This window comes from Syngnathus leptorhynchus, chromosome 8, assembly GCF_054491065.1.
Source record: "Syngnathus leptorhynchus isolate UIUO chromosome 8, UIUO_Slep, whole genome shotgun sequence".
NCBI classification, from domain to species: domain Eukaryota; kingdom Metazoa; phylum Chordata; class Actinopteri; order Syngnathiformes; family Syngnathidae; genus Syngnathus; species Syngnathus leptorhynchus.
In genome coordinates, this window is record NC_141202.1 from 8,215,418 (window position 1) to 8,237,366 (window position 21,949).

At 39.4% G+C, this 21,949-nt stretch overlaps 2 protein-coding genes across 4 annotated transcripts in view; one reads left to right on the forward strand and one right to left on the reverse strand.

Annotated features, from left to right (window-relative positions):
• The first annotated feature begins 1,982 nt into the window (after positions 1–1,982).
• Positions 1,983–19,023, forward strand: LOC147052261 (uncharacterized). Its single transcript, XM_085918989.1, has 11 exons — positions 1,983–2,124; positions 3,402–3,567; positions 3,676–3,747; positions 3,868–3,944; positions 4,338–4,438; positions 5,778–5,894; positions 7,243–7,317; positions 14,892–15,027; positions 16,386–16,468; positions 16,561–16,657; positions 16,764–19,023. Exons 1-11 carry the CDS (start codon positions 2,083–2,085, stop codon positions 16,929–16,931), a joined length of 1,134 nt encoding a protein of 377 aa, XP_085775115.1. The 5' UTR covers positions 1,983–2,082; the 3' UTR covers positions 16,932–19,023.
• The window catches only part of zfpm2a (zinc finger protein, FOG family member 2a), a 98,564-nt gene continuing 94,867 nt past the window's right edge, over positions 18,253–21,949 (reverse strand). For 2 of the 3 annotated variants that reach the window (XM_085918987.1, XM_085918986.1), the window contains exon 8: positions 18,253–21,769. In XM_085918987.1, coding sequence (XP_085775113.1) covers positions 19,245–21,769 — 2,525 coding nt within the window. In that variant the 3' untranslated portion in view covers positions 18,253–19,244. The remainder of the gene's footprint in view (positions 21,770–21,949) is intronic. The other variant, XM_085918988.1, reaches the window with a different exon arrangement.

Below are 21,949 nucleotides of genomic sequence, written 5' to 3' on the forward strand. Positions count from 1 at the left end.
TCTTTGTGTTTTAGGATGGCTCTACTGCTCCCACTTGCTTCATGATTAAAGTTGATGCAATCCTCAGAGTAGCAAAAATGTAATAACGAACGGAGTCAGTTGGCATGCGGGTCTTCTCGGCTCATCTCGCGAGGTTCGTCCGCCATCCGAAGCAAAACAAATCTCGAATTTTTTGTTCGAATACCGAATTGTTCTAGAACTGGGACGTTCGAGAACCGAGACTCCGCTGTCATAATAATAATAATAATAATAATAATAATAATAATAATAATAATAATAATAATAATAATAATAATAATTGTGCATCTTTTCCAACACAATTATGCATATATATATATATATATATATATATATATATATATATATATATATATATATATTTGTATATATACAACAAATATACTATGTTTTAGTTTTTTATATAACAGTGCTTTGTATGTACTGGCAAGTATCCATAGCAAGTAGATGCCCATGGCCAAAAAGAGAAAATGCATCCGGTCACATTGAAAATAACAAGATTTCATGTCTGCGGAGTTGCAAACTAGATTTCTTAAGTATAAATGAGGACTTGTTATTGTATTGATTGATATGCACTTCAGCAGTGTGTGGCAAAAATCAATAAGCACTGCTATCGAGCCTGAAGGCTGAGGGTTAAAAAGGGTTAGTCCCTGGTCTCGTGCATACATAAATGGAGGAGACATTGTATTTTTAGAAATAACTTATTTTCATGGTCGATAGTTGGTGCTGTTATTGTAAGGGGGTAATACCACCAAATAAATAGGTAATTGGGTATTGGGGGGTTTGTTCAAGTCCAAATCTTTGACTTTTATTTCTCGACTTTTTTTTTTTATACCTTGTCCCATTTTGGAAAAAGAATGTGTTCAATGATTACGGAAATAGAAAACTGAATGACTCAAATTTTAACCTGCAACAATGTGATATCTGTGACTAAAACCGAATATCATCCAAACAGCACCATTTGGTGCATCACACATATATGAATGCATAAAAGAGAGATTAAGAGAGACTTATTTCTTTGAACAGCTGTCTCCGTCACTAAAAATGCATGAGGAGAGTTTGACTGAATGCTTTGAGACAAGCAGACATGGGGCGGCAGTAGCTCATCTGTAAACGACTTGGGTTTTGCAGCCAGAGGGCGAATGATCAAGTCCCACTGAGTGGTGACAAAATGGCAACTAGTTGTTGGAGAGATGCTGGCATCTTGGCTACTGTTGAAGTGCCCCTGAGCAAGACACTGGCCCTATCCTCCCAGGTCAAAAGAACCTTTTGTACACCCCCTTTACACTAACATTGGATGCCTGCTGTGTGATCTGGTTCTGTTCGTAGTGTAATACACAGAAGAATGTTATTTGAAGTGCCTCTTGAAGAATTACAATGAGTGCAATGAAACTCAACTTCTAGGTGTCATAATATTCATAGTTATTTCAGGAGGAGGTCATTTTCCATATCTTATATTTATATTCATGGTTAAATCCCTTTAAAGAATGAGATGATGGCATTTTTGCATGGTGAACTGATGCTTATGTTATCAATACATAATAAATACATGTCGGGCTCAAAGTCGATTGAGTGTGTGGAATATAGCGACCCCTGCAGGCCTAAATACCAGAGTGCGGACTGTATTGCTGTTCTTCAGAGCGTCAGAGCAGGAGGTACATTCGCGTGAAAATAGAAACTAATTGTACACGTACTAGTATTACTAAAACATTATTATTATTATTATTATTATTATTATTATTATTATTATTATTATTATTACTACTACTACTACTACTACTACTAAAACAATACATATTTATATACTATATTCAATAGGAATGGGCGGGAGTCTGAGAATAGTTTAGAGTGATCGAGTTTTATATAGTATTATTTAATATGATCACTTCTGTTATATCATAACATAGTACTATAATTACAGTGCAAATGAGCTGTTTGTCCTTCGCCGGCTTCTGTACTGAAACCAGGAAAAGACTGGTTCATTGACTTCACAATTCGTCTTTAATTCATTTTCTTCACTCCGCGTATCTGTCGTCTGCTTAGATTAGAATAAATATATTCAAGATGAAGAAAAAACCAGACGCTAAGGCCGGTGCTGCTAGAAAGGTAATGCACGCCGAATTTTCTCTTTGCATAATACTAGTGAATTACTAAACGACAGGAGAACTGTCAAAGTGTGCAAGCGCAAGTCTCTTTGCAAATATATTTTCTTTTCATCTCCTAACAAATTCTATACACATTTGCAATAAGTGCGAGAAGCTTGTTTTGTCAAAGACATTTGCGAAAGTGAATGTTTGCCTGTGTGTGAGTTTGATGAAACAGTCTGTATGAGTGCAGAAATTGCAATTTTGCAAAACAGCCAGTCTGATTACTCGCAAGAGTGCAGAAATTGCAATCTTGCAAAATCGCGTTTCTTTTTCCTGATCATTTTTTTCAGGCACCAAACTCAAAATGGGTGACTATTGTACGACAAAACCATAGTTTGAACATTGTTTTTCAATATACACTGTGCAGAATTATTAGTCAAGTTTTGACCGTATGGTTATTTATATGCATATTTTCTATCTTCATGCTTAATATACAGTGGAGCCGGTTTTCGAACGTACCGGTTCTCGGACAGTTTGGTATTCGAATAAAAGATTCGAGATTTTTTTGCTTCGGATGCCAGACGAAATTCGGATATCGAACCTCGCGAGATGCGCAAAAGAGGACCCGCATGCCAACTGGCTCCATTCGTTATTACATTCTTCTTACTCTGAGGATTGCATCAACTCTAATCATGCCTCCAAATGAAGCAAGTGGGAGCAGTAAAGCCATCCTAAAACACAAAGACGCTCCTAAAGCAATGCGACAGTGAGCGCCCGGCACGCTGCGGTTGCGCGGTCGGCGACGCGCTACGGTTGCGCGTTCGGCGGTGCGCTGCAGTTGCGCGATCGGACAAAATTAAGCTCCATGCGCACTGAGGTCCACTTAAATTTTGGAAAGTACATCAGGACTTTAAAAATATTTTCTAAATTTCAGCAACGGCTCTGTCACAATAATGCGACCAGCGCGGTGCAGTTGCGCGGTCGGTGACGCGCTACGGTTGCGCGATTGGACAGAAATGCGCAAATGAAAAAAATGCTTAAAAAAGGCAGTTTTCTTTCTTGGAACGGATTATTTTTTCCCATTATTTGTAATGGGTAAACATGATTCGCAATTTGAACGATTCACTTCTCGAACAGCCTTCTGGAACGGATTGTGGTCGAAAACCGAGGCTCCACTGTAATTGCAAATCATATATGGTTCCACATCATATAAATGGTTACACTTTGGTGTTGTACTTACTAATTTGTCTTCACAGTTATTTACTACAGCGGTCTCCCCTACCTCTAAATTTTTAGGAAGCAGAAAATGAAGGACAACGCAACAAAGCAGAGGTTAAAGGCCAACCTTCTCATAGCTCTGTGCTCATGAACATTGGAAAGTGTTTGCTTTTAATCATCATCATCCCACCATTCCTGAACTATGCGTCGCTGCAAAGAGAAGGACAGATGCTGCTGCCAAAAGGTTTTCAATGAAAATCCCCAAACATCACATAAAAATTCAACAATCAAATGTCTCAGCAAAAAAAGGTTCTATAAAGTTTCATCTTTTTTGTTTTGGGATTTTATCTAGATGGCCAGATTGTAGATGTCGGCTTGGGTCAACAGATGCATCTCTTGTGTAAAGGACAGGGAAAACCAGTTGGTAATTTGTCATGTTTTTTTGTTGTTGTATATCAATAATAGAAATCTGACACCATTTTATCGCATATTTTTCTGAATGTGGCTGCCTCGTGCCATCATGCTAATCAATCCCTGTTTTTAGTTTTACTAGATGCACCCACTGGAATGTCCTCTGACATTTGGTTTTATGTCCAAGAGAGTGTTGCCACGTTAACAAAGGTGAGGAATTAATGCAGTAGATCAAATTGATATATATATATTTTAAATAACAGGCTTCCACCTTTTTACCAATTTATTTTAAATAGGGTGACAGTGTTATAGCATTGATTAAATTCACAGTGACAGATATATCTGTAGAAGGAGCTACTATTTCTTCGGGCATGATTTTTTTTTCCTTCTCCATCGAGCCTACTCAGGATGGTTCCTTGCTGTGACTGTGCCATCTGCTCCAAAGTGTTCATTGCAGCAGAAAGTTGGGGCTGACAGCCTGCCCCATGTTATTTGTATGAAATAAGATCAAAGTTAGGTCACGGGCTTGGCTAGTAGAGCTTGAGGACTGAGTTTTGAAGATAGGCGAAAAATCTACTTACCCATGTCTTATACTCTTTGCAGGTTTGTACCTATGACCGAATGGGATTGGGTTTTAGCAAGCGTCTGATGCAGAATGAAACCATGGGAACTGAGAAGGTTTGGGGCGTTTCTACAACTGGACGGTGAGTATTTTACATTTTCTAACGTGAACAGTCTTAATGAATCTCTTCAGTGAGAAGATGCTTCATGTTCACATTGTTTGTACGAAGTTAACAGTGTTTGTACTGTTTGTATTTCAAATTAATTAATAGATGATGTGTGATATACTTACCTAATACCTAATGTGTCACTTTAAGTTTCATTCGAGTTTTATAGTACTGTATTTTTTTTTTACTACAAGTTGCACCAGAGTATAAATCGACCAGTTAAAAAATGGGCATGGGTGACTTATGTGACACTTCAAGCACTTCCCTATCTGATACTGTTTGGCACGAGGTGCTAAATCTTGCGGTCCTGGCTATTGGACCTTGTTTGTTGATCTTTAAATCTGCCCATGGGTTTGAGCACCAATCAGTGTCAGCAATCTAGTTTACCTTGGCATTTTGCCGACAAACAATCCATTTCAGATGCAAACAATAAATTTTCCAGAATTCAATATCTCAAGGGGTTTGATGACACCCTAACCTGAACCGCTGAGTGAGTCGGTCTTGTGAAATCTGACACCAATGGGACACCATGAGCTTGATGGATTAGTGTGGCGTGCCGAGGACAGAGGTGAAATACCGGAGATAAGATACTGTACCTCATGTAATAATTATGCTCCTTGCAGTGGCATAATGACATTTTTGTTACCTTAATAATACAAGAATACCAATTGCAATGTCAAATGTCAAATGGAATGTTTTTTAATCTTGCTACATGTACGTACTTAAGCATCTTGCACTCTCAAGTGTTTTTTGTATTTACCCGTTCAAAAGATGATTAATTGAAATTACATTGTTTTTTGCATCTTTTCAATAAAGCTGGTATTTGACTTTATACTCTATTGCTATTGTAGACTGCGCCGAGATCAACACACCATCTCCCCACAGTCACTAATTTGACTCAATTTCTTTCCTTTTTTATCCTGTCAGTGATTATCATGTTAGGGACTGGCACCAGTCATACCTGTGGGATTTTACTTTGATCTTATTTTAGTTTTAATCAGCATAAAAATCGAACTCATCTGTATTATTTCAGTTTTGTCTAGTAGTACCATCATTTTTGTCCGGGCCTATTTCATTTTTTTTTTCTGTTAACACACCATTCAAAAACAGTAAGATTTTTATGGGTTGATTTTCATATAAAATTTGTTCTTCTTTTATTCATATTATATTTTCTGGGGTCCATAGTTTTTTAAAGAGATAAATAAACATGATATTATATGATATACAAAGTACTGCCGAGATTAATAACCCAACCTCTGAGGTCAGATTGCTTGGCCTTATGTTATTTTTCAACCACATGACTTGTGTCTTCAAGGATGGTGGATGATCTGCACCGTTTGCTGCTTGCTGCCGGGATCGCCACGCCTTTGATATTGGTTGGCTCAGAGATTGGCACGCTCAACAGCCGGTTCTACAGTCACATACATGATGTGTAAGTTTCAAGAAGGACATTTGTGATTCGAGGTCGATGAATTCTTTTATGATATCTGATATTTTAAACCTATAGTATATATGATAACATTCATTATTGTGTCTTAGGAACATTACTTCAATGTCTTATCCATTTTTACGAACTAAAGGTTTATGTGTATAAAAACAGCTGCAGACTTGATTGCTCCTGCAAACAGATGTGGAAGCTGATCTACTTGTCGATTGCTCCCGGGATTGTGTTTGCCAAATTATTTTTTATTATATTCAAACGTGCTGGTGTACCAGTAAAAGATCACATTCTTATTAGATCACGTGCAACACCCACCAACAGAACAAAAATGCCAAATGTGACGTTGCACTCAGCAGTTCAAATAAAATCTAAAGGCGTTATTCTGATGAGGTGCGAACATTTTCAACTTTGAGCGAAGGTATCAGATATTGCAATTTGTACCCCCCCCATCCAGCGTCAGCTACATGATAAATTGAAAGTATATGTTTTATCCCAAAAATTACCATTAAACTTAAACAACAGTAGGAATCAAAGCTTTAAATTTCGAAAATATGATTTGCCCTGCTTTTCGATTTCACTCATGCGTTAACATGCTAGTGTCCATTTTTATTTTTCCCCATAACTCAGTCACCCAAGTGACAATGCAGTGATTAATGTGACAAGAAGCTCGTACTGCGGATGAAAGATTTAGTGTTTACTCAGGGATGGCATTGCTGCTGTCAAGGGAGAAAATTAAGTAGTGATGAGTTGACACAATTCCAAACAGAAAATATTACCCTTGGACCAGGTGCACATGTGGTCATGAGTTTATTACAGGGGTGGGCAACTGGGGGCCCACGGGCCACATGCGGCCCCCGACATCACTCTGATCATTTTTTCATAAACCCCAAAAATTATACATCTTTTTGATAAACCCTAAAAAATTGCAAATTACAAAACAAACACTGATAAACAGTCCCCAAATATCTGAGAATATGCAATGCATCTGCTCGCTTCCTAACTAGTGCTCATAAGATAGACAACTTTCTGTACATTAGAGAGATCATTTTAGGATCATTTTTCTCTTTTAAAATAAAAAAAAAACATTGTATATCTGACTACATTCTCAATAAATATCACAAATTCACAATTCAATCAACATAGTACGTCTAACCCCCCATTGTACAAAAAAAAAAATAGTTCTACATCTCTTCACAATAGCTGTATGATAATATTTTCCAATTCCTCATGGCAGCAACTTCACAGAGCCATTGCAAACAAGTGCACCAACATACCATGACTTGGATGATGAAGAGTCAACGCATATACATTTATATGTGTGTCCTCTTTTTCCTGTCAGGCAAGTAACAGACCTGGTGTTGATAGATCCTATTCCAGAAGACATTTTTGAAGAGGAGCAGTGGAAAGACTACTGGTGAGTTTATTTTTATATATACCATGAAGATGCACATTTTCAGCATATTGTAGGACAACATCAAGAGGTTAAAGAAGACCTTATGAAGGGGATATGGAAAGAGAGAAGAGGCAGAATGGGCAGAGGACCTCAAGGTCACTCAGCAGTTTTGAAGAACAGAGGAGTCGATAAAAAAGTGTGTCAGGGTTCAAGAGAAAGAGGATTAGGCGCAGGAGCGCTGGCTTTTTGTGAACCAAGTTCTATACTCTTCCTTTATTGGTCCTTGTGGTAAGAATAGTTGATTATCTTGCTGCGCGGGCATCATTAGCTTGATTAAATGGAGACAAAAGAAAGTAATTTGCTCGTCTCAATCTTTTAGCGTGAAACAGATGAGTGGAGAGCGAGGGTTGTGATGTGGTTAAGACTGTATTAAAGCATGATAAAACTTGATTTAATTCTGAATATTACTTCATATCAATTGGTTTGTCTTGGTTGTCATTGTTACATCATTAAGCAATTACCGTCATATGTGGCTTTTATCATTAATTGCTCTTTTTATAGACGTGTGTGTGTTTTAAATGACCGTTATGCAAGATTATCTAAAAAGATTGTTAGGATGTTTGCATGTACAGTGACATTTAATCTTAGAGAACAAGGCTGTGAAAGGCATTCATCTTCTACAGACATTGAAATGTCAATAGATTGTGACATCTTTACAATGACCTGATTGTTTTTCCATTGTCTCATAGTTTCATGAGCACATGGATGCAATTGTTGAGAAAGCTTTGTTAATGACAAATAAAAAGTATGACAATAATTAACCACTGAAAATACATTTGAATTGTGGTTGTAATGAGCAAAAAAAAGATGTCACCCTCAATGAATATTTTCTTTCACAATCTTTCACTGCTATCAAAGAGTTTCTGTTAATGTCAATGGGACCACGGTTTCTGTTGCTCTTAATGAATAAATAAATAAATAAATAAATAAATAAATAAATAAATAAATAAATAAATAAAATATATATTATGGGAGTTGTGTCACAGTTCTTGTACTTTTGGAGGTTAGTGTACCTCATCAGGTTTTTTTTTTGCTCGATGATACTTCTGTGCAGATTATATATATATGTGCATGACCCATGCAAGTCTGATAAATAAATATCCCTGCAACTAGCTTATATACATGTGACTAAGTGGTGCAGCACCATTTATAAGCTGTATGTGTCCAATTATGTTTTGATTAATATACATTCATCGCCATGAATAGTACATGACAGTCCTGCCAGAATCCAATTACTGAGGCAATGTTTGAAGGAAATAAAGCAAAGACTTTATTTACTCAGACATTTCATCATTACTGTCCGATTTGCATGGTGGAGTAAAAATAGAAACGGGAGTGGGATAAGCAGTAAAAAGATTCAAAGTAATGCAGTAGAGAGAGATCTTTGCGTCACAGCATTACAGTGCCTTTGGCCCGGCATTAGCCAGCTTTATTTAATTCCTTTCTTTGTCTCTATAGCTCAATGGAGTCTTCATGTGGGTGTATGTTCCTTTCAGATATGGTTTTATTAGCTGTTTGTCCTTATCCAGAGACAAGACATGTATGCAATACCTGAGAAGGAATCTGGGTAGACCATATCAGCCCTGGAGAACGGGAGGATTTACACATCAAAGCTCTGTTCATCAACCGAGGCTCACTTGCAAAATTAGTTCTATTGCGTCCTACAAAATAAATGGCCACTGTCTCCCAGGAACGTTTTTCTTTCTGTCCATGGGAAGGCATTCGCGTGGCTTCACTTATATGGACTTAGAAGGGGTCAGTATTCTTATGGAGAGTTTTCTCAGCATGTTATTCATTTCCTGCTGGACATGGAAAATGCTTCTTGATGAGAAACAAGGCAGTGGATATAGCAGTGGAGATTAGTGTAAGTCCCCTTGTGTATGTCTAGACAAATTGCATTCACAACAAAACTGTGATTTGAGCTAGCCAGTTCTCTGCTGACTTTTGGTATAACAAGTCCTAACGGCAGCTGGCTTTTGGTTTTGCTGCAGATTCCGTCACAGGATTGACAGTCAAAAAATGTTCTGCTAATTTAATAGATATACTGCAGTTTGTAAATGTAGAATATTCTTGTTAAAGACACTATTGCCTGAAGTGAATGTATTGTTGAACTCCAACTTTTCTCTTGAAGGCGTTATTCTTTAAATACGTGGCCACAGTAAATTTCTACACCCATGACTTGGTGTCTAGGCTTGGCAATGATCTGATATTTTAAAGTGATGAACCGGCTATGTGGAAATTCATCACAGCAAAGATAAATGACAATCACAATCACAGTGTATTTAAGGATCTTTACCTGTAATCTCGGGCATAGTAAATTGATGCTGAAGTAGTACATCCACTTGGGAAAATATGATGGTATTGGTAACGCAAAAATATTCTTGCATTGGCTCACCCCCTACAGCAAGCAAAAGTCCCTGTCCTATGCCCACCCCTCTCCCCAAAAAACTTCCTAATTTTTTTTAAACCGAGACGTCACATGTTAGTAAGACACCTGAGAACTGTCTGTATGTGAAAACACATCTTAATCTCTGCCTTAGATAGAGGGCTAAAATGGCTTGTTCCAGTGAGAAGATAGTGTTTTCTCAAAGGGTTTATATTCCATAAGCAATGTATATTTTAGCTGCAAATCATGCAAAGCTTTGAGCTTAATCTCTTAGATAAATCTTGTGCCTTGCTAAATTCTGTGTCCATTTGCAGTAGAAGTAATTGTGCTGTCCAGACGCTCAAGACTGACCATTATTAACAAAAACTGCAGCTGAAATTAGACAAATACTATCAAAGTGTATTGTAAATTGCTGTTAAGAAATTACATTGACAATTCTCTAATTTTGTCTGGGCAATCAGGCGTGTCTCTTCTCTGCCAAGTGTGTGTGGACCATGAAACTAATTTACCCCATGGGGAATATATTTGCTCAGAAAACAGAGACAGTGGGGAATATTCTCCCATCTGATGAGATTGTCCTTACAAATTAATGGATGCTGATTGATTGGAAAATTCTTCAAATTTAATCTACCATTATTGTGTTGAGTTAAACTCACAAGAGCACCGCCTGGGCTTCTTTTCCTAGTCTCTTCAGCTCGGTTTAATTTTTTCTTTTCATTGTTATCCCCCTTGAAGCATTCCGTTTTAAGATGAAGCCAAATGTTTGTATAAACACGCGCACACATGCATGCATACCAACCAGATTAGTCAGGAAATGGAAATAATTGTACTCAGAAGCACAGCGTTTTACAATAGCCATGAGCATTCCTAAATTGACTTTTGGAGCATGCATGTATTTATATCGTTTCCAATTTATGAACAAAAAAAATCTTGAGGCGAGATGAACGGCTGAGTCTTTAGTTGGTTGTAGTGCAATAAGGACACCTTGTGCTAAATAAAAGTATTACACGTTCCTTTAAGTATTTTTCTTTTTTTTAATATAACAATTATTCGTTCTCGCTTCCCTACTGTGTTCCCAGACATGTCTTATCATCCATTTCACAGATTTTAAATGATTTTTTCAGACTATAATTGCTTTTGCACATGGGACGAGTGAGGTTGGATGGCCAAGGCAATGGGGGGTCAGAGACAGCAGGTGGTTTGGAGGATTTGTTGTCTATTGTTACCTGCTCTGTGAAGCATTTCCACATGCAGTAAGTATTAAAAGTGCTTTGGAAAGTATTGGTTGATTTCATCATTGATTCTTATAATTAAAACCATTTCAAATACTATAATTATGAATGTAGTTAACATTTTGCACTTTGCAATGATGAATATTGTCATTCTAAATCTAATTATATGACTTAACTTTTGGTCAAACTATTTTCCTTTTTTCCACATTTGGATTTTTTTGTGAAAGTAAATGGAAGTGTTGAATTCTTTTTTGACATTATATTATTATTGGCCTTGAATGTGGCAACAAATTCTCTAATTTGTGCTTAATGGAATGGAACACCGCTCTAGTCTTTAACACTACACTGCATTTTTCTTCATACAATTTTATGACTGCTACGAAGCTCTGCGATTGGCCAGTTCACTATAGTTCAGTATACTCCACTTCTCTCCCAAAACTAGGATAGGCTCCAGCACACATGCGACCCTCATGATGAAGTTCTAAGATGAACTGCTGCTAAGTGAATGTATGGTGCAGCTCATCCAAGAAGTGTAGGTTTTTTTGTCCACATATTAAAATGTCCTTCAGTCAGACAGTGACTCCTCCCTCCTTCCAAAAGACTGCAGTAATCACTTTAGTATCCCTCACGCTTAACAGTTAGTTGATCCCATGTAATAGGCTATGTTGAAATGTTCTCTACTCATTGTAATAGTTGGCAGAAGCTCATGTAATAGTTTGTATTTTTTTGTTCGAACAGGCTCTCAGGTAACTGAGGCCCTGCATATGAAATGAGATGGTAATGAGGAGGGGGGGAACGGGGAGGAGGAGGAAGGGAGGCTTATCACTACAGGGCCAAATTCCGACAGTGAATTGCGCAGTTGTAACAAAAGTAACAGAGCGTCCATTCAGCCTGCACTAATCCAGATGGGAAAGTCAAACAGCAGAAAGTCCACGGCACAAACTCATTTCATCACTTTATTAATTTAGATATTGCCTCTTCGGTCTTGTTGGGAGGAGGGCGGGTTGGGGTGGGGGGGGGGGGGGCGCCCATCTGAAATGACCAACATCGGCAAGGCTCTACATTGCTCCCCCACTTCGTCTCCTCACGTTATCTGTTTAATTCATCCCGCCAATCTTGGCTGTCTTTACCCACTAAATTTCCCTTTGACACGCATGCCTTGCTTCGCATAATCCTCACTCCAGGGCAGAATTAAAAATGGGAGGGGGGGAACAGGAAGAAATTGGACAGGTAGCTGGAGAATCCTTGAAATAAGGTTCAATGCCAGACCCTGGAATGATTGGACCAGATTTGAAATGGGGGCTGATAGAAGTTTTTCTTCCTTCCTTGTTATTTTTGGAATCAAGGAGTGAGAAAAGGGTGACAGGTGGAAAATGCTCAGCCACTTTAAACTCCCTTTAGAGTCAGGTCGAATTTGTACTGCCAGAATGACTTCGGGGAAAAACTGTGGCAAAGGAAGATGAAAATGTCAAAGTGTCATTTTTTTTTCAGGGGTTTGATTTAAAAAGTTTTTCGACAGTGAAAGACTGGAAATTACAAAAAGTCAACTTGTTTTATTTCCCACTCGTACTATTATTGAAATGATTCCTGTACCACGAATAGAACTACTAAGTTGTCTTTGAAAAATGTTATTTGCAGCAGCTGAATGTCACTTCTCTCTCAGTCTTGTTTGATTCATCTACATGCTGTAAAATACATGTTAAGTATTATTTAAGGATGCATCTATGCATCTGTAGAATCTTGTTCACTGTGGTGTATTGCTTCATATAACTAAGCCTTCATTAAATCAACCTCCTTTTGTATTTCAAAATTATCAAAGTCATATTTTTCATGTTTTACTATTATCAAAAAAGCAGGTGTTCAGACTAACTATATTCATTAGAACAATAACTTTTAGCTTAAAATTTTAGTGGTCCTGAAGGAAATCTTTGAGGTTTTACATACTGAAACGCATTTCACATTTCCCTACATTTTCACTGAATTACTGATAAAAAAATGCTTGCAGGAATTACAAGGCTTTCAATTAATAATTTATGGTGCTAGTTTTAACACAACATAAACTCAATGTGTAATTCATACATCTGATATACTAAATGCTAGAAATATAAAGATTATCTGGGGACCAGCAGTAAAAATATTATTAATTTCGCACTCTGTGAATATGACGGGTAACAACACAAAAGGGGTAGAAAGAAGTATAACTGAATTAATCATTCCTGATTTATGAGTCTTTTAAATTGTTACAAACAGGTTTGCTTTTAAACAAACCACCTACACCACACACACTGGCCATGTACCATCATATTTACCGTGCAACTACTCACATACAAGCGGCAAAATGCAATTTTATGAGCACAAATGCTTCCTTTATAAAGCAGGCACAGGATTGTTAAAAACTTGGACCTAAAGTGTGGAAAGTCTGGCCCAGTTCAGGAATAAGACAGGGACGACTGTCCCCCTGGTGCTTGGTGGATGATCTACGGTGTGTTGGCAGCATTTCGGGGCAGGCTGTGCTGCGTGGCACGACGTTGGCGACAGAGAGCGCATGGCACTATTGACTGGGCTCCACCGGCTGAGACCAGCCAATTCAGAGCACCAGTGAGCTAAGACCGATTAGGTCTCCTGAGTTACAAAATTGCACTGCTCTTCTTCTTTCATCACCCAGAAAAAGAGGATTTTTTATTCCCCAGGCAAATGCGGTTTTTTTTTTTCTACTGAGAAAGTTTTGCATTTTGGAATGAAAAACTCTTGCATGACAAGTGCCTTCCCTTCATAAAAACACTACCTGTAATACTCCTGTAATATTGCTTTGCACTAATCAATCATGTAATGTGTACAATGTCTAATTTGATTAAATTTGATGTTTTTTTTTTTTGCTTAATCATTTTTTAAATTTCCATCATTCAAAAATTATTATTATTACCAGTTGGCTGTGTGGAAAATTCACAGACATAAAGTGATTATGATTCACTTACTGGTTAATGACATAATATCTCAAAAATAGGCAAAAATGTTTTCCAAAGTAAAAGCAGGTGTTTGTAAACTTATTGAAATCAACACAATAACCACCAGATTAATCAATTATTAAAAGAGTTGTTAGTGGCAGCACTACAAATATCCAAAGTGAATTTTCCTCCATGGAAGAAATTTGCTTAAAATAAATGCAGTAATCTATTTGATAGCCACGGGACTAATTAAAACACGAATGAGTTGTTTTATAGTTAATTCCATCATTTTAATTAGATGTAAATACTTAACTTTGGACTTTTTTATTTTAACAGATTTTGGTCAACGATTAGACATGAACAATCAAAATTCTACAATTACTGTGGTGCCATTTTTAACAAAACAGGAATAGGATTTCTAGCTGTATTTTGAGCCGGCAGTATTCACAAGACTCTTTTAAGTTGGTTCTTTTCAAACTTTAAAATAACTTTTTGTCAACTCAGGCACCTGATCCTGCTTGAGGCTCCGCACTGAGCTCAGTGATACCGGGAATAATTCTGTTTTCACTCAGTGAAAATGATTAGAAGCAAGCTCTGCTTGTGGTTTTCTCTGTGGATCAACCTCATTTATTGCAAAGTAGAAAGCAAAGTTACTCTTAAGATGGGGGTTCTGAGTTTAGCCAATGGCGCATTTCTGACCAAGTGAACACCAGAAAAAGTCACTAGATTTGTTAAAAGCTGCTTTTTTGTTTGAAGGGTCTGAACACTCACTCTGTGTTCACTAGTAAACTGAAGTGTTTTATCCATATTCCACATGTACAGGAGAAAGAAAAAAAAATATGTTTATGGATTTTACTTGCTTTTTTTTGCTTTATCAATGATGCTAAAAAATGTGTACATACAGAAATCTGCAGAATTTTAAGAGCTTCATGCAAACATTTCAAGATTTTCTCTTTTTTTTGTTTTGTTCAGGTATGGTAAGCTGCTGCCATCCCTTCAAGCCAAGCAGTTTTCAGCAGCTTCCGGGCTGAGCCGCTTGCTGATTATCCTGGGAGCCATTGAACCAACTATCAAAGAAAATGTCTCAGAGGAGATCATCCAGAGGCAGGTCAGGCTAATGCACACTCTCGAAAACACACTACATCGCAAGGCACAAAAGAGCATTCCTCATAGGACATGATATTGATTATTCAAACTCAGGAAGAAAAGGCTGAAAAATAGATAGAGGCTTTGGGGAATGGATATGAAATTGAACGCCACACATGTGGGAATGAATATGCCGCAGAGCCATTTTTTTTTTTTGTTGCCACTGCATGTTTTTGACGTCTTTTTCGCCTAATTGAGGACAGGCAGGTTTGCAAGCAACATATTCAGTGCTCCTATTTTGCCACAGGGTGGGGCTCTTGCAAGACTGATCATTGCGGCGCCTAAGCACTGGCTGATGCTTTTGTTGCCTTTTGTTTTCAAGCGCTCAGAAAATGTGAATTTGGAACGACGACAATACCAGATGTCATTTTAAAAGCATGAGCATTGAACATGTTCCTGGAGATGCCACTACCACAAATGTCCCCTGATATATTCTTGTTTTAGAGTCAGCCGATGACTTGTACACTTTAGTTTGTAAAGCAATGGCAGTTAATATTAAGCAGTGTGTTTGCTGGGAATGGCCGATTAGGTTTTATGCATGGGAAAGTTCATATTTTCAACTTGTTTGTTGTCAGAGCTGCTGTGTTTCAAAAACAAAAGCAGTGACATTTCTGCATGAATAACTTCCTTAAGGCACCGCAACAATCCATGCACTGATACCCCATACTCGCATTGACTGGATCTTGTCAGTCAATCAACATCATTATCATCTTTTCAAGCCTTTCAACACTCCTTTTCCATTAGATTATATCAAGTACAGTTTTAATTAAGTACTTCTTGATCCACTCAATTTTAGATTACACACAATGGACATAATGTGTGACATTTGTGAAATATAAAATCTATGCGGCATTTTCAACATTTTTATCCACCCTCCTTATGATGCAATGACGTCTGCTTGTGGGTGAAAATGAGCAGTTCGTTTCATCTCTTGTTCACTGCTTGCCAGCCTCCCACCCACAATTTGATGGGAGTTGCGATGTGGGACCTATTTCAGCTTTTCAAGTATTACAGTTGTTGCCAAGGAGATAAGGACATCATTGTGCTTGAATTTTCCAAGGACGAAGAAAAGGTTTTGTAGACAAGCCATGAAGGTTATAATATGCACACAAGCTGGCCAAAATCAGTAGAGCATGCAGTTTATATCTGAAGGGCATGTTTTATAACTACTGTTGAACAGAACTGGAGCACAGTTGTCGACTGCTACATTATTATCACCAGATCTGATTGCATTCTTTTTTGGCGATAGACTCTGTATTTTGGAACCTAAACATGTTCTGCCATTTTCATTTATGATGTTGTATTTCCTGTCTTGACTAGAAATACCTTTTAAGTAACCCTGCCCATCAGAGTAGTGCTGTGGATGAACATTACTTTCTGAATGAGAGTGCAGCTCAAGTAAGGTAAAAAAATATTATCTTATTAAGGTGAAGTGATTAAAAAATTAAAAAACAAAAAACAATATTGTGTTGTTGTTTTTTTTTCTTTTTCTCAGGGACATTACACGATATAAGCCCCTCTCAAGCAGGACCTCTGTAAGTGTGATCACTGGGGATTCCTTTGACCAGCAAATCCCAAATCACCTAAATCAAGTGAGTCTGTTTTTTGGGGAAAATCTATGCTGCATTGTATGCTGATGAGCTCAATTTCGGGACAATAATGCAAAACTTGTAAGAAATCATTCTTTTCCTGTACCAGATGGTATCTAAGCTTCAAAAGAAGTTTCTGGAGGAGTCCTACCCATCAGTCGATCACGTTCACATAAAAGGAGTAGACCGTCGAATGATCTACAAGAAGCCATCTGCCATCAGCCAGTACCTCAAGAAGCTAGTCAGCCAGCGACAAGCCAAACAGCACAGCCACTGACCCACGGCCAAGATATAAATATAAAAGAAACTGTATAAAATGTTGTATAATTACCCTGGAAAACATTCAAGATATCTTTTTGCTTCCCCCTCCAGCAAAATGTCCAGATTATCTTCAAGACCAGTGAAGATTGTCATGTAGTCAATTTGACATTTTTTTTTTCACCCCCGCAACTACTTTTGCTGTGTTGCGAGCTTCAGTTGGGGATAACTGGAGGGTATTCAGTTTGATAAAATATTTGCTGTCTTCATTGGACTCAGGAAATCTTATCATCTGTTGTTATTCCAGCCCCTGATTGGCCAATAGCAGAAATGCGCATTTGCTTCTTATCATTGAAATGGCCACACACTTCATTGCTCAACCTGATATTTTGACATCATGCAGTTGTGTTAATATGCTCAAATGTAATAACCATAGGCTAAAGTATGTACAGCGGATACATTAAGTCTACACACGTTTTCAAATGCCAGGTTAAAAGATTAGATGCAGACAAATCATTTTAAAACTTTCCACCATTGTGATCCAGAGCCTGTACAACAAATCCCCCCCAAGGACAAGTGATAAAACTGTTAAAATTGCAGAAGTGTGCACACCCTCTTAAAACTGGATATGACTTGCTCAGAAACAACTAAAGACATTCAAACTTGTGTAAAATTAGTCAGCACACACCTGCCACCATTTAAAGTGGCACTGATGAACCTCATATAATGCCAATATTTTCTAGTAAAAACCAACAAACAACACCTGAAATCTCACAAAGGTACATGAAAAAATTGTTACGGTTCAATGGGAAAAGCCTACAGGAACATTTGAACTATTTTGGGTCAATCAGAGGCACTCTAAATGGGTTTGCTAAGATGATTTTGACTGCCACATTCACATTTATGAGAGGGCGTGCACACTTATCCAGCAATATTATCTGTTTTCCTTGTCCCTGTAAAAGATTTGTTTTCATTGAGTTGTACAGTTTACAGCTCACATAAATGGTGGAAACACTTTTTACATCCTTTTTTTGATTTGGTAATATTATGCCACAGAAATATGGCATTTCAATAGGGGTGTGCAGACCTTTATAACACTGATCCCTTTTTATCAATTCCATAAATTTTTGCCATCTTTCAGTTCATTAGAATTAAGTCCGATGGCAGCCTGACACATACTTCAGAGATGGATAATTGCATTCACTAATTTAACAGAATAAGTATTGTGAATTTCTGTACTGCAATTCTTTTGTTTACAATTTAAGATGTAAATGAACTTATTGTAAACAAAAGCTGAATGTGTGAAAAAAGCAGACATCAGTAGTTCATCCTGAGGATTTAAGTTTAATTATGACACCACATCAAAATAAAAATTTCCAACAGATTTGGAATTTAATTCCATCCATATACATGCATAGCAACAACATTTTAAGAAACATGTTCTCCCATTATCAGGACACTGGAATGATAATCAGTATTCCCACTGACCTCCCACCCTTCTTGTTTGTTAGCAATAAACATAATTCTTTTTTTTTCTGCCCCAGTGGGGTTACAAATAATTATATGCACAGTCCCCATTTCATAATACTGCTTTCAGTAATGTTCCCTCATTTACAAAGTATTGCATTGAGAGCAAATTTTCAAAAAGGGAGACCAAAGTGTATCATTCAACAGAAATACGAATACTATACAAGAATGCTGCCATCCTTATGAAAACATCCACATCTGGTTTCGAAGAAAAAAGACAGACAAACAGCCACATAGGAATGCAAAGCCATGTGTATATGCCAAATGCAGAGTTGCGCCTGTTAGTCACCACCAAGTGGTGAACAATCCATCAGTGGCAGTCCGCAATCTACATTTGGGGCATATACTGAATTTGCTACAGCAAATAATACACAAGTGCCTCAGTAGCTATTTTTGTGTCTAAAATGCATCTCATTTTTGTCATGTCTATTGTTTCATTGAGCCTACATTACAATGTAAACAATGTGTGTGCTACACAAGAATGACTATACAATAACATTACAAACAACTCTGATATAAATTTCATTTGAATTGAAATTAAAGTCACTACTCATTAATACTGATTGTAAAATAAATTAATGTGAAAGTGGCACCATTTTTATTCTTGATTCATTTTCTTCTCGTTTTCCTTCTCAACCAATGGTTTTTGCATGTTTAAGTCATAAAACGACAGGAGGAGCCTCTCTTGATTGTCCACAAGCAGTGCGTGACGCACTATTCCAGACACAAACAGTGTACCAAAAGAAATTAAGAAAATGTGACAGGGATAGGGAGAAAAGAGGTTTGAGTGGAAGAATCTTTCTTCTCATTTAACATGCTCTGCAGCGTGTGATGAACAGTAAAACTTCTTATGGGTAATAAAGTTTGACAGGTTGTTGAATTGGATATCACAGAGGCGACAGTACTTGCTACTTCCGGAGCCGTTCATCCCTTTATTGGCCGGGGGTGCCGCGTCCTCGTTCGGGGACTTGGAGGAAGGTGACATGTTCTCGTTGGAGTCTGCCGGGTTCTCCGCGGCCCACGTCGGTGAGGGATTAGTGCCTTGGCCATCTGGCTGGGGCTGGTTCTCCTGTTGCGGCGCTGTGCCCGAACGTTCTTCCGGCTTATGTCCCCCATTGACAATGACCATGCCTCGGTTTTTGGGCAGCAGGGGGAGAGGCTCCTTGCCAGGATGAGGGCAGCCATTAGCAGCAGGCTGTTGGGTCGGTTCCCTCGCTGTCGCTGCCTCACCCCCCATACCTCCGCCATTAACGCTCTGCTCCTGTTCGCTGGCCTCTGCCTGCATCACAGGACCTCCGCTCACGTAGTCGGTCGGCTTGATCCCGAAATATGGCGATATTTGCTCGGAACCTTTCATCTTCTTTATTGCTCCGGGATAAAGGCAATGGGGCAGATACATGTTTTTGTTGTCATCTTTTGATGGCATAAGCTGGGGTTCGGCAAAAGGCTTGAGGCCCGGCACGGGACCCAGGTGAGGTGGGAACAGGCCTCCGTTCTGCACCATCACCTTCCCATTGCCATTTTTTTCACATTTGCTTGGGCTCTTATCATAGGTCTCACCAGTGTTGTTATTGCCTTCGCTCTTCACATCTGGGAACGCGGTCGTGTCCAGGCTGCCCGTCTCGTTATGCTGCTGCTGTTGCGATTTCTGAGCGGTAGCAGCAGCCGTAGCTGGGCAAAAGTTCTGTTTGTGTGCCAAGTAGTTCTCCACTTTATTAAAACTTATTTTGCAGACTGCACATTCGTGGTAGTCCAACAGTCTTTTTGGAGAACTACACGTCTTATCAGAGAGCAGGGAACACTTTTTGCTGAGATCAATGGGGGCATCCAACTCTTGTGGCTCGGCTGTATTGCCTTTGGGAGTCAAAATAGGTTTAGTGACAGTCAGAGAGGCCTCCAGGTGTTTAGGGACCATACCTGGAAAGATGTCGCAGCGGGGGTGGAAACGATCGCCGAGGCCGTCTACGGCTTCTTGGGACGTGCAAGGATTCATAGGATGGACCCCAAGGAAACCTGGCTGTCCCATGGGGGGCCTTTGATGGTCCGGATCCGGGAGACACAACTCATACATCTTTCTTCGCTTACGAGTTCTCATGTTTCTCTGCATGGAGGGCACCTTGTTGGTGGACATGCGCTTCATGGGCGGGTCATGACGGGTGGCGCAGTAGTACTGTTTGTGGACCATGTAGGTCTCATGGCGGCTGAAGGTGATATTACAGGCATCACAAGTCGTCTTGTTCGGGTCGTTGTCGCTCTCAACTAGACCGGTACTCGGGGTTTTGCCGTCAATCTGTTTGCCGTTTAGCCTGTCCTCAAGCCCGGTCGGTGTCGAGACCTTCTTCACCTGCCCCGTTAGATCCTTATCAGGCCCTTTGGCCCCCCCAGCGTTGATCATGTCCAACACGCTGGAGTTCAGGCAGGCTGATTGCATGAGGTGACTGTCGCCTTCAGCGGGGTGGCAGCCGGTCAACATGCTCACTGAAGTGTGGCCACTGTTAGGACTCACTGACTCGGGGACCTTGTCCGAAAGGGCGGAGAAGTCAGGCGACTTTGTCATGTGTTGCCAGCGGCTATTACAGTAGTGCTTTTTGTGGACCAAATAGTTGTCCAGGTTGTTGAAGGTGATATTGCATTCAAAACAGGTGGCTCCTTTGGGCATAAGAGGGCTGTAGATGACCGGCGGGTAGCTGTTCCCTCCATGACGTAGTCTCCTGTGAACAAGCTCTGACATTTTCGCGAGAATCTCGGAAGCCTGGGGGACCACTGAAATGTCTTGGGAGAAAGCGAACTGAGACAAGAAGGGGCCCATGGGAAATGTAGGCATGTTATGCTGCACGGGGGAAGAGGCCAGACGTGGGCTGGAGGGCTCAGATTTGATCCTAGTGTAAGAAAAACTCGCTTTGCTTCCTGGGTGGGCTTCTCCCTTGTGAGCAGACAGCACGGGCTTCTTCTCAGCCTTGTCGGCCTCTCCGTCTGTGCTGGTCTCCTTGTTGAGGGTCCCTTTGGGGCTTCCCAGCAGAGCCTCCTTCTTGTTGGCCAGCTCGGCGCAGGCCTGCTGCTGCTGCTGGAGGCTTTCCTCGGACCCCCTGGGGGAATGCTCGGTGGCGTCGCCTTCTCTGTGAAGTTTGTTGCCATGTCCATGTAAGTCCTGATGCTGTAAGAGTTCCCTGTGGCTCTGAAAGCTGATATGGCAGTGATTGCATCTGAAGGCCGCCTGTGACAGGTGAGACATGATGTGATGCTGGAATGTAATAAGAGAATCTGCCGTGTAGTTACAGATTGTGCATTTCAAGCTGGTGCCAGGAGGGAGGCTCTCTTCCATTTTGACACCTGTGAAAGAGATAAAAGGGACAAGCTCAGAATCTCGCCTCCCAGTTCTCCCTTAGAGTTAACTGTACAAACCATCAAATACTCATGCATTATGCCAAGGATATCCCCCATGCACTTGATTTTTATTCGCTGAGGGACGTATTGTCAATGATCCTTGCTGACAGGAGGATAAGTCTATTT